Source organism: Diplotaxodon limnothrissa, linkage group LG14 (genome assembly GCF_057381915.1).
Source record: "Diplotaxodon limnothrissa isolate DT_005_m linkage group LG14, D_limnothrissa_male_GT1.1, whole genome shotgun sequence".
Lineage (NCBI taxonomy): Eukaryota > Metazoa > Chordata > Actinopteri > Cichliformes > Cichlidae > Diplotaxodon > Diplotaxodon limnothrissa.
Window position 1 is genome coordinate 2,297,252 of NC_140609.1, and position 13,025 is coordinate 2,310,276.

The following is a 13,025-nucleotide window of genomic DNA, read 5'->3' on the forward strand; positions in this document are numbered from 1 at the left end:
CCGTGTCCGAGTTCACTGAGACCGATAGCGTCGTGCGCATGTGCACACCCCACTTCAGCTTGGCTCATCTTAATAGCGGTCATTCAGTCAGGCATTCTATTACAGCCTTGAGGTGATGTTAATGATATACCACAGACAAGTGGTGTGCAAAGAAACAGAAAGAGCAATTTCAGCAAATCTCTGACTATGAACTTTTTATTGATGTTCAACAGCAGGCAGAACAGACATTAACACGGAGAGCTGGCATCTTGCTGGCTTACCTCTAAAGCAGGAGTTAACAGTGATTTTGTTTTTATTCTTAAAAGAATCACAGCATCACAGACAGGTTTGTATTTTCAGTATCTACCAGAGTGAATACTGAAGAATTAAACTCAAAGTGTAGCTAAACGTGTAACAGAAAGGAGATGCAACAATAACAGAAGAAAAACAAATATCAGTGAAATATCATGGAGCGTGAAACATCTGCATTGCTGTGATTAGTCCGTGTGGCTGTCCCGGGATCGCCTCAGCGCCGGCACAGCGCCGTCTACCTGCTGAGCTTCATCGCAGGAACCTCTGCAAACAACAGATGACAAAGCTGTCAGCAGTGGGACAGTTTTAACTGTTCACATGAGCATGTGTGGATGTCCACAAAGGCAGTGGGGTGGACTAAAACAAAGGAGGCTATTTAGCCATGGGGAGTGAAGCATGCTGGGTAATTAAAGGGAGGGTAGACGAGCAGGCATTACCGGTATGTGGTTAGATCTCCTGCACAACACCACACATTGTGTCCAAGAGACAAAGCTATTGTTGTGTCCAGTGTACAAGCCTGTGGACGGTGGGTGTATGGGGGGCACGAGTACCGAGATTCATTCGGGAAAACGCAATTATTTACAAAGTTGTAACCACACAAATAATGCCCTAGAAGGGGATGACATATGTCTGCAGTGCTGTGCAAAATATTACTGTGCAAAAGTAGAAGAACATGTGACACTGGCGCGCAGACGACCTGATTTTCAGTCCTGCTCTTGTGTAATTTGCATCACCTCAGCCTTTTCTCCTCATTTACCTTAAGAATGACTTTACAACCTCCGTCCACTGGAACCACTGGATTTATTCCAATTTATTAAGATCATGACTTTCAGACACACTTTATCTTTTCTTTTTTTGTTTACAGGACACGTTACTCACCAAGCTGAAATACACCAGTTGTTTTTTGGCTGGAAGCCCTTCTGGGGATTACCTTCCTGGTGCAAAAATACTATTTTATGCCTTTAAAACTGCGTTATCTTTGTAGACTCAACTAAAGTAACAGGAACAAATGTGGTCCTAAAGATATCATGTAATATTGGTTCTTTGATAAGCCATCAGTTATATGTAGACAATACTGTTTGATTCCTTGACTTCGGTGCCTTTTATACACTTGAATGATTCATAGGTCGCTGGTACGTGGCTTAAAACTATCAGGTACAAGGACTGGAACAAAAATGAGTGAAAAATGCTGAGAGACCTTCAGAAAGCCTGAATTTCTGCTCAAGACCACTTTAAAAATACTTTAGAGTACTTTAATCTATGGAAAAACAGAGTGAGTTAAATATTACCACTGAATTTATCACTTTGTGAATAACAGCAATCTAATTTTGAGAGAAATCTTTCAGGATGTCTAAAAGATGATGACAACATGTGGACATGAGAGCAGCATCACAGCAGAGACATCCAGATACTCTTCTAATACAAGATTGTTTGGTCACTTGGTTACATGTGCACAGTTTGCAATGACAGTAGATGACACTTGATCTCCCTACATCACTCATGATTAAATATAACACTAAATAACAAAATGTTCCTGGTCTAGGCTTATATATGGGGACACACACTTCACTTCCACAAGCATCACATTTCTGTAGGGTGGCTGTAGCACAGGTGGTAGAGCAGGTCATCTACTGATCGGAAGGTTGGTGGTTTGAGTCCTGGCTTCCCCGAGTCTGCATGCCAAATATCCTTGGGCAAGATATTAACCCCAAATTGCTCTCCGATGCATCCATTGGAGTATGGATGTGTGTGAATGCTACTTAGAAAGCACTTAGAACAATGTGCTTGTGTGAATGGGTGAATGCAAAAGTTGTGTAAAGCGCTTTGAGTGCTCAGAAGAGTAGAAAAGCTCTATATAAGAACCAGTCCATGTCTTCTTTCGTTTGTTTTCAATTCAGTGGAATTCAGTTTTACTTATACAGGACCAAATCACAACAACAGTCACCTCAAGACGCTTTATGTTGTAATGTAGACCCTACAATATTACAGAGAAACCCAACAAGACCAGGTTTCCTCCAGAAGGTTTGTCAATTACCTGTGAAGCCCACAAGAACTTTGCCTACTCGTGTCTTGCTTTGCTGTGTAATTAAATTGTCCTTAACGTTCCAGCGAATAGGTTTATGCTACAAACCTATCACCTGTGCGTCCAAACTGTAAATGAATCACGCATGAGCGAAGCCGCTGCTCCCGCACTGACTGTAACGCAGTCAGTTCTGCTTTTACTCTTATGTTGTTTTGCGGGTCACAAGGTTTAAAACTACTTATAAACACACACACACACACACACACACACACACACACACACAGTAACTCCACCAGAGTGCCTATTGCCGGTCCACTTTTGCCGGTCCAAGCCCGGGTAAAGGAGCAGGGTTGGGATTGTGACATTAAAAAAAAACCAAAAAAAACCAACAACAATAATTGCTAAAAGAAATTTAATTTGTAGTTCTAAATAAATTCTAAATGCATTTAGGATGTTTTTAGCTCACTTTATGTCTCTTCCACGATGTTATTTTTCTCTCCAACAACGTAGGTTACAATTACATTAGACGTCATTTAGCGACTTCTAGCGACTTTTAAGACGGCCAATAGCGACTTTCCTTACTGAGGAGTTGGCAACACTGTGTGGCACATTAGTATATGTGAGGGGGCAAACTCCTCAAGATGGGCGGTGACCATGGTGGCCATTTAGAAGTCGGCCATCTTGGATACAACTTTTGTTTTTTCAATAGGAAGAGGGTCATGTGACACATCAAACTTATTGGTAATGTCACAAGAACAAGGACTTCTTTAAGTTACTTGAAGACGTTTCACCTCTCATCCGAGAAGCTTCTTCAGTTCTAAGGTCAAATGGTGGAGAGTCCCAGATATAAACCTAGTGGGAGTTTCCCCCCACAGAGGGACAAAAGGACCCCCTGATGATCCTCTAATCGCCTGAGCCAAGGTGTGAAACTGGGTGTGGGTCCCAATCAGCCAGAGTTTCGGGTGTGTTCATTGTGAAACCTGGCCCCACCTTATCATGCGAATTCCTGAGGTCAGATGGCCCAGGATGTGAGTGGGCGTTAAGGCGTCTGGAAAGGGATCTCAAAACTGGATTATAGATGGCAGAGAGTTGGTGTAAAAGTCAGCAAAGAGGCACAGAAAAGAAGACCAGACACCAGCGAGGGAGGATAAGAAGGACAGACGCAACAACATTGTCATCCCCTATGTAGCCGGTGTATCAGAGAAACTCAGGAGAGTTTTCTCCAAGCATGACATCCCGGTGCATTTCAGACCCAGCAACACGCTCAGACACAAACTGGTTCACCCGAAAGACAAAACGCCAAAACACAGACTTAACAATGTGGTGTATGCTGTACAGTGCAGCGAGGAATGCCCAGACCTCTACATTGGAGAGACCAAACAGCCACTTCACAAGCGCATGGCACAACACAGAAGAGCCACCTCCACAGGACAAGACTCAGCAGTCCATCTGCATCTTAAGGATAAAGGACACTCTTTCGAGGATGCCAATGTTCACATTTTGGACAGAGAGGACAGATGGTTTGAAAGAGGAGTGAAAGAAGCATCTATGTCCACTGTGAGCGACCATCTTTGAACAGAGGCGGGGGTTTACGACACCAACTCTCTGCCATCTATAATCCAGTTTTGAGATCCCTTCCCAGACGCCTTAACGCCCACTCACATCCTGGGCCATCTGACCTCAGGAATTCGCATGATAAGGTGGGGCCAGGTTTCACAATGAACACACCCGAAACTCTGGCTGATTGGGACCCACACCCAGTTTCACACCTTGGCTCAGGCGATTAGAGGATCATCAGGGGGTCCTTTTGTCCCTCTGTGGGGGGTCACTCCCACTAGGTTTATATCTGGGACTCTCCACCATTTGACCTTAGAACTGAAGAAGCTTCTCTGATGAGAGGTGAAACATCTTCAAGCAACTTAAAGAAGTCCAGACGCTTTTCTTTGCAAGCTCCTTTGACTACGATGACCTGGATGACTGAGAACCTTCACAGACATACTGTTAAAAGGGAGTTTTTCCTTCCCATTGTCGTCAAAGTGCTGCTCATAGGGGGTCATATGATTGTTGGGTTTTTCTCTGTATGCATTATTGTAGGGTCTACCTCACAATATAAAGCACCTTGAGGCGACTGTTGTTGTGATTTGGAGCTGTATAAATAAAACTGATTGAACTGAATTGAATGTGCATCATGCACATAAGGATGAACTACTGGAACCAAGTCTTCCCATCTTCCCATCCCTAATCAACACATTTGTTTTTTTAATTGTTGTTGTTGCCGTTGGACCATTTAAATGTAACATTACCAGCGTATTTATAACGTGGTTAGAGGGGCCCCATCTAAGACATTTGGTTTGGCACAAACCGGTTGTGACAACACCTTGGCAAAACTCCAGCTAAACAGAACTCTGGCCAATACTAAACACTGTTTAAAGATATTAAAAATTAAATATGACACTTTAATTTTAAACTACTGATTTTAGCCATCACGTAACAAGCAAAGCAAGGATCTATGAATAGCCATCACAGGGACAGTTAGACAGCTAGCTGTAGCTTAGCTATGCAGCTTGTATCGGTTGCTTCACGTCAAATTTAACTTTACTGATACTCATGTTATTCTGCCATGTTAAAATATTCCCTGAAAAACCCGCCATTTGAATGGGAGTATTTGTTGCTTTAAATACCTGATATATTGTAAATTCCTGGTGGTGCAAAGGCACTGAATCACTTTAACCTGCATATGTGGCTGGAACGATAAACAGTGTTCACTGGCAATGATTAGAAACTGATCCTTAGCCATGAAGTAAGTACCACGATAGAATGATGCCTGATTTTAATGCAGAGGCCCTGAAGGTTGTTGACGTGTCACCCTGATTTTGAGCATTGTCCCGTGTGCACAGAGATTTCTTGAGAATGTTTTGATATTATTATGACGGAGATCAAAAGTGAAAGTTGCCTCACTAATATGCTTTTTTTCAATGAACCTATTAGTTGCAAAATGTTTCTCTAGATGTTTTTTGCATCACTTTTACTTCTAGTTTTGAAACAAAATTTGATGCTGCGATCAAACTCAAAATGACCCTTTTTGCTACACTTTCTCGATTTAAACACTGGATGTGTTTTTTGTCCTATTGTAAATAAAATGTGGGTTCATGACATTTGCTAATCATTGCATTTGCTTTCTTACGCATGTAGATGGACATTTACAGCTTTTTGGAATTAGGCTTGTACATATTGTTGTAGAAGACGTGACATAGTAGTCCGAGAGACCTTTGAGTAGGTCTCATCGTTGTTTTGGTTGATGCTAGCTCACATAACATATAATACTAAACCATAAGGGTTGTTGCCATTGTACATTGCACTTTTTTTGATGATAATTTGGGCTGTTTTCTCTGGGCTTTGTGTGTGTGTTGTTTGTTTTTGTCTCTCTGTATGGACAGACTGCAAATCAGTTTCCCAATGGAGACAATAAAGTTACCATTGACCACACAGCGTGCAAGATAGCTAACAGCACACAAACATTAACATTGGAATACTGGCTAATAGGAGCAGTTTTATGAGGTTAGGCAGAGCTTCTTTACCTGCACCACAAACGATGCCACGCCCACAAACATAGCCAGCAGCATCATGCGACGCAGCCTGCCCAAATTGATCTGCTTGAGCAGAAAGAACCGAGCCCAGCCCAGTTTCTTGGCAGTGTGTGGGGGGTAACGCATGCTGTTGACTCCTTCCATCTTCAGCTGTTTGATTAGGCAGCTGCGCATGTGGCTCAGCTGGTCAAAGCCGTAGCGACCGTGGTAGCATCCCATACCACTGTGACCTTAGAACGGAAAAAGAACAAGTCAGCATCAAGATGAAAAACCAGTAAGTCTGATGGAGGGTTTGACAGGCATCCACTCACCAACTCCTCCAAAGGGCAGCGAGCTGACAGTGAAGTGAACCAGACAGTCATTAGCCAGCAGAGCTCCACTGGATGTCTCAGCTATTACTCTTTTGATCAGCTGTGGATCACACAGGAGGAGTGAAGGGAGGAGATTTAAAGAGATCTAAATAACAGGAAATGACGTCTGCAGGTGATGCGCTGTACCTTGTTCTCATTGGAGAAGACATAGATGACCAGCGGCTTCTCTCTCTCGTTAATAAACTGGATGGCCTCATCCACACCACTCACTGTGATGATGGGCAGCAGTGGCCCGAAGATCTCCTCCTTCATCACTTTGGATTCGCCTGTAACGTTCTTCAGCACAGTGGGAGCTGCACACAGACGACAGGGTCAGAGGGCAATGACCAATACACCGCACATACAGAGCTTTGGAACAGAGGCTTTAACCATCATGTGCATGACATTAGAGAAACACAAAATACAAAGATGGTTCCACTTTACAACCAGTTGGCTTAAAACAACATTTTGAGGGATACCAGCTGGCTCCATCATACCACTTACATACATACCTATATAGCACTGGGATTCATCAGAGTCTCCACCAACAACAACTGTGCTGCCCTCCATGAGAGCCATGATTCTCTTAAAATGCCGCTTGTTGATGATTCGTCCGTAGTCCTCAAAAGTCTTTGGATCATCTGTGTAAAACTCCTGCATTGTGTCAAAGGAAGATCATTTAAGAATAAAAGAAGCATTAAAGTGCAAAAGTCTTCAGCCACCACTCATTTCTTTATATAGTGCAAACCAACCTTGATGCAGTTCTTGATCTCCTCCTGTACTCTGCTCTGGATGGAGGGTTCACACAGGACGTAGTCCGGAGCGATACACGTCTGTCCACAGTTGACAAACTTTCCCCACGTGATGCGACTGTGGGAAAAAGAAAACACTTGATGTTTGGAAACTCAGCTGTGTTTTTTAAAGTTTCTCCTTTGTTCTACAGAGATGACCGACCGGCACGCAACAGTGATGTCACAGTTCTTGTCGATGTAGCAGGGGCTCTTCCCTCCCAGCTCCAGGGTGACTGGGGTGAGGTTGCGAGCCGCAGCTTCCATCACCAGTTTGCCTACTGTGCTGCTGCCCGTGTAGAAAATGTGGTCAAATCTCTGCCTGAGCAGCTCCTGGGTTTCTGGCACTCCACCGGTCACTACCGGGTACAGGTCCTGTGGAAAGGGCGTCAAGTCACTGGAACTCCTAGCATGCTTACACTACATGTACGAGAAAGGTAATCCAACAGCGAAGGAGCCTCACCTTGTCCAGATACCGAGGGAGGAGCTCCTCCATGACCTTAGCAGAGTGACAGCAGACCTCAGATGGTTTTATTACAGCTGCATTACCTGAGAGACCGAACAGACACAGTGGCATGGATGACGGCACGCTTTAAGAACCGACTGAGCAGAAGATGCAGTATTCATTCGCAGGACAACTGGTTTTATTTCTCACACTTTACTGGTTAAAGTTGGACAGTGAATCATTGATTCCAGTCTACAACAGCAGCAGAGTCCTTCCCCCATTTCTTTTTAATTAAGGCTTAGCATGAAGGTATTTAAATCTATTCTAAAAATGCTGAACTATCCCTTAAAAGGGGATCCATCATACTCATTTCTAGCTCATCTTCTAAAACAGGTTAAGCTCCTTTTCACCTTCTTTTAAGCCGAGGTGGATCGAGCTTCTGCGCTCCAAGCCAAGGCTTTGTGTCTGACAGGAGCACATAGGGCTACTGTACAGAGCCTGGAGTGGAAAAACAGAAACCGAGTGTGTGGAGACTGAGCATGTGGTTCACAAGGATTACCTGTGCACGAACTGATCTTGGGCCATGATTACTAGTAGTATACAACACTGTAACAGTATAAGTAAGAAAAGGACAATAGGTTCACTTTAAACAGTCCTTCCTTTGTGATTAATATCTCTAAGGCTGATTTGCCTACCCTGCTCTCTGTGATAATGTGCAAAGTGTCAGTGCACTAGAATTTGTGCAAAAGGAGGTTTTGATATGCCAACAAAGGTTGCACATGTGCTATAGACTATGCACCTAAAAGAATACTGGTAAATAAATACACATGGGTATATATGGTACCGGCAGCAATAGCTCCGACCAGCGGCTGCAGGGTGACAGCCCAGGGATAGTTCCAAGCACCAATGATGAGGACCACTCCAAGGGGCTCGGGATGCACGAAGACCTCATCCGATACAGTGAGGAGGCTCTTCTCCACTGGCCGAGGAGCTGCCCACTCGGCTAGCTTCTCGATAGCGAGCTTGATCTCACCCTCCACTCCCAGTGTCTCAAATAGCTCCGTCCCATGTTCACTCTGAAAGCAGGGGCAAAATCCAGTGTTGGACAGTTTGCAAACCAAACTGCTTCCTGGATGATCTGCAGCTGGTCTCCACAATATTCAATATGACACCAACACAAATAGTGACATCATTTCCATAGAAAGTAGAGCTTCAGGCACACAAAGTAAGAAATAGCAGTCAGATTATTGCCGTGAAGAAAATGAGAGCATGTCCCTTTGATTTCTTTTAATATGACACTTGCTTGAGAACTTATCTGGTGTCTAAACTGCTGTGAACATACAGACGTATACTAAGTATACAAGAACGGGTCCTGCCAGAACATTTGTTTTAGTATTAACACTTTCCAGCCACATGTTTCATTTTCTCCACAGGGAACTTACATGTCACACTGTCACAGCCACCCCTCTCTCTCTCTTCTTGTAAATATTTTATACTTTTTACTTCTATAATGTTTCTGTAACACAAATTAATGTGTCATGATCGTGGCCCTACTAAGGTTAGGTTACTTATTGTTGTTTCATGTTAATTTTTGTGTCATAATCAGAACCATGAGTAAGAAAGGTGCTCTCAACATGCTCCACAGCACTCCTAGTGGGCTACTAAAGTGGGCCTAGTTAATCAGCCAGCTGGCGTATCCTCGGCTCACCATTAGCCCCTGATTACTCTGAGCATCTGCCAGTCTGCTCAGGTCAGGTGCAAGGGTCTATGTGGATGTCCATGTGTCATTCTTTAAACTGCATGGACTCATCCTCAGAGACTTTATATTACAATGTAGCAACTGCGCCCCAGGCAACAGACTTGAAGCTAACGTCAAAGACGTCAGGACTGAATCTCTAGCTGTCCATGTACGCAGCAGTATCAATGATTTAGACCCACACATCTGGTAAAGGGCTGATTACTATAGGGGTGCTGCCCTCCTCCACATTGGACTCTTCTCCACACACTTCGTGGACTAAATAACACTCCCTTCCAGTACTTGCACTATTCTGTATTGCACTGTTTGACTCCGTCTGTGTATTGTCTTTATTTATTCTCATGCTTTTCTATTCCTATTCTATTTCTATTCAAGTACAATATTGCTGTACTTATTCTTAGTTTATCTTGTTTCTGTATAGTTGGATTTTTATCATTTTTATCTCTACAGTTTGCACCTTTGATCCAGGAGGACAATATTTCGTCCCACTGTACACTGGACTGTATATTGTTGGGTTCACTTGTCTGTACAAGCATCTGAGAGAGAAAGGGTGGGAGAGCAGGTGAGAGCTGTACCTGAGGTGTTTGGTGTTGTCCAAGACTGTGCTCACATGCTTTAAATATTTATAAGCCGTTAATAATAAGAATAACTGATGGTGTTCATTCACAGGTTTACAGACGACGCTAATGTACCATGTGCTGTTAACAGTGATACTGTCACCTTGCTGAGGTCCTTCTTGACAGCCTCTGCTATGTCCTTCCGTCTCTCTGTAACGAAGCGGAGCAGGTTCCTCAGCTGGTGGATCCTGCTTTCCAGAGGTTTGGTTTTTCCCGTCTGGAAGGACTTCCTGGCCCGCTGCACGGCCAGTTGTTGTCGGGACATCCTTCACAGAAAGCTACAGCACGTCAGTATTATACTCGACTCTCTCTGTCTGCTAACGAAAGGCTACGTTTTCCCCGAAGATAAGCACTGAAGATAACCTTATAGAGACCGTAGCCTAAACGCCCACGTTTCTGACATTTGTCACATGTGAAACGTCAACAACACCCTAAAGCAGGGGTGCTCAATACGTCGATCGCGATCGACCAGTCGATCGCAAAGGTAGTATTGGTAGATCGCATGGCATTAAAAAAATAGATGCCAGCCTATCATCCATCCCGTCACTTGATTGATACAGGGAAGCCAGTCAGATGACATCAGATTTTTTTCTGACGCTTAGGTCGCTGCGCATGCGCAAACAGCGGCGCGAAGTGTAGTAAAACTGACAAGCTAGTCAGCGAGTTAACTCCAATTTTTAGCTCTCGGTTTTTTCTCTTAAACCTGGCCGTCAGCAGCTACTGTCCGGACTATGCATCCCTGGCTGATTCAATTCAGTGCAAGTCATCAGAGTAAACTCAGGTAATGACAAAAAATTTACATAGTTAATTGTGTTGTGAAATATTGGATATTGCGGTTATGCATGTATATACATTGTAGATATAAAGAATCCTCAATATATTTATAAATAAGTATATGTTTTGGATTTTTGTAGTGGGTAGATCATTTTGACTTGGTCATTTTATAAGTAGCTCACATGCAGAAAAAGTGTGAGCACCCCTGCCCTAAAGCAAAGCGTGAAGTGTACGGTACTGGGAATGAACATGATGCTATCATTACTGCTAATAACGATGAAAGGTTATATAACCTTGTTCGCTATGAGCAGCTTTCCCTGAGCGTTAGCTGTATAATCAGTGTTTGAGAGCCATTGTGATCCAAGAATGTATTCAGTACTGCATAAAACTCCACGGTGCACAAATTGTTGGTGGAGCTCCAGCTCGGATTAGCCTGGCTGCTAAAACAGTGTTTATGTGTAGCTAACATGTTAGCGGCTAAGCAGCGTTAATAACTTGTGAACATCTGAAGACCGGCTAAAGCAAGTAAGTTTTACCTTAAAAAGTCCCTATTCCACTCCAGCTGGTTCCAGTATTAACCTCCAACTGGACACAATCTGTTAAAACAAGCCCAGGAATGACGACGGCAGCAAATGGACGGTATGCATGACAATCAAGGAAAACACCAATCAGCACAAGAGACGTCTAACTAAGCACCGCCTACCACCACAACAACAGGCTGCTTTTAAAGGTAAGAAGATTCAAGATAAGATAAGATAAGATACCTTTATTAGTCCCACAAGGGGAAATTTCATGTTAAGGCTGCGGACCTGTTGCACGCAATGGCGGCGCTATCTTACCCGGGACATTTCACAGTAGTGATGGTAAAATCGATTCTTTTTACTGAATCGAGTTTTAATGAGTCACTCACCAAGATGAATCGAATTTTGTGAGTCATTTGAGTCACTGAGTCAGTTGACCAGAGAGTGCAAAAAAATGTACATTTTCACTCAAACTTAATTTGTGTCTCTTTTCATGTAAATCCTACTCCTAAGATGATTGAAAAAGAAAAACAACTATTTTTATAGAGCAAAAAAGAGCAAAAGAAATTACGATTTCTAAAGGGAACGTTTATTTTATTTTTATTTTATTTTATTTTATTAGTATTTTCCTCAGATGTGTCAAATATATATTTTCTCATTTGACTGTCCACTGAGCTGTGAGCCAGGGGGCGGTAATGCGCCTTAACATTGGTTGCCAACCAAGAAGAAGAAGAAGAAGCTGTGATCCAGGAGGGAGGGGGTGAGTGAGTCCTGAGTGATTCGTTCATGCTATGATTCAGCTCAGGAAAGGAAGGGGTGAGTAACTCAAATGTGTTGTTAGCATGTTAGCAGAGCGATGCTACTGTGAGCTGAGAAACTATTGTCTTGATGTGAGCTTCTACTCGGGGGTTTTTCTTCCAGTTCAGAGCAGAAACGTTTCTGTTAAGAAACTGGCTGTTTTCCCCCACAATTTTAATTATAAGCTAGATATATTTCTATTAATGAAATTAGTTTGCTAACAGCAAAAGGGACGAGTCAGTGAATGAGTCAGTTGGACTTGTGAATCATGATTCACAAGTCAGTAAAGTGGTTCTCGAGTACTGAACGGTTCGTTCATGATTCGCACATCACTATTTCACAGGCTTGTCGGTCAGATTTGGAAAGGTTGATCTACAGGTATTGAATTTCTTATCAGAAAGACTGGCAGACCCTGTCGACAGGGAGACATAAATAAAGTAGAAAGTGTAGAAAACACGGTGTTCTATGAAAAGCGCCTATGACAAAATAGTGAAATTTGTTTTGTAATGTTTTATTTTATTTTTCAAAGAACAAAACAACTAATTAAACCATTTAAGTGAAAGTTTTGCTTAAAAAATAGAACACAAAAGATCTTGAATAAGTAGATGGCAGTAGTGCGGAAAGAAACGAGAACATAAGGAGCACCAGCTGCTCCTGAAACATGTCTGAGGTCTACTTTGGAGGATCCCACACTTCTCATTCCTGTCATTTGACGCCACTGTAGCAGCACAATCTTCCAGTTTAATGAGACTGAGGTCCTAAATGCAGCCTTACAATGAACATTGCCTAACAACTATTCAGAGAACTGCTCGTGGATGTCACTGCCACAGAAGGACTGGGCCTTCTGAGGCCTTCCTGTCCCACTCCACAGAGAAGGGATTGTCTTAATATTTTCACAACTTGTTCATAAATATTAACTCTTTACACCAAAGCATATTCTGTCCATGTGTTCATTTGCTATTGTGAAGGTTACATTGTTTCACTTTTCCAAGTTTTTTTGCGCCTTTTGTCACACTTACCATTGTTTCTTTGTTCTAAGCCTCTATGGAAGTCAGGTGATTGGGAAGGGGGCCGC

The 13,025-nt window shown here is 42.9% G+C and overlaps 1 protein-coding gene across 1 annotated transcript; it reads right to left on the reverse strand.

The window, feature by feature from the left end:
- Positions 1-193: 193 nt before the first annotated feature.
- Positions 194-11,264, reverse strand: LOC146618216 (aldehyde dehydrogenase family 3 member A2-like). Its single transcript, XM_085370056.1, has 11 exons — positions 11,168-11,264; positions 9,961-10,123; positions 8,329-8,560; positions 7,503-7,588; positions 7,206-7,414; positions 7,004-7,121; positions 6,764-6,905; positions 6,399-6,565; positions 6,213-6,312; positions 5,893-6,131; positions 194-555 (listed from the first exon to the last, which is right to left on the reverse strand). The coding sequence occupies exons 2-11, from the start codon at positions 10,120-10,122 to the stop codon at positions 541-543; spliced, it is 1,470 nt and encodes a 489-aa protein (XP_085226182.1). The 5' UTR covers position 10,123; positions 11,168-11,264; the 3' UTR covers positions 194-540.
- Between the last annotated feature and the right edge of the window lie 1,761 nt (positions 11,265-13,025).

What these genes read in the sequence shown, in the direction of transcription:
- LOC146618216 (XM_085370056.1), bottom strand. Translation starts at nt 10,122, where the DNA reads ATGTCCCGACAACAACTGGCCGTGCAGCGGGCCAGGAAGTCCTTCCAG. An exon ending in TCAAGAAGGACCTCAGCAAG is followed by an intron (nt 8,561 to 9,960) that starts GTGACAGTATCA and finishes CCCTGCTTTCAG; the next exon opens with AGTGAACATGGGACGGAGCT. An exon ending in TCCCTCGGTATCTGGACAAG is followed by an intron (nt 7,415 to 7,502) that starts GTGAGGCTCCTT and finishes CCCTTTCCACAG; the next exon opens with GACCTGTACCCGGTAGTGAC.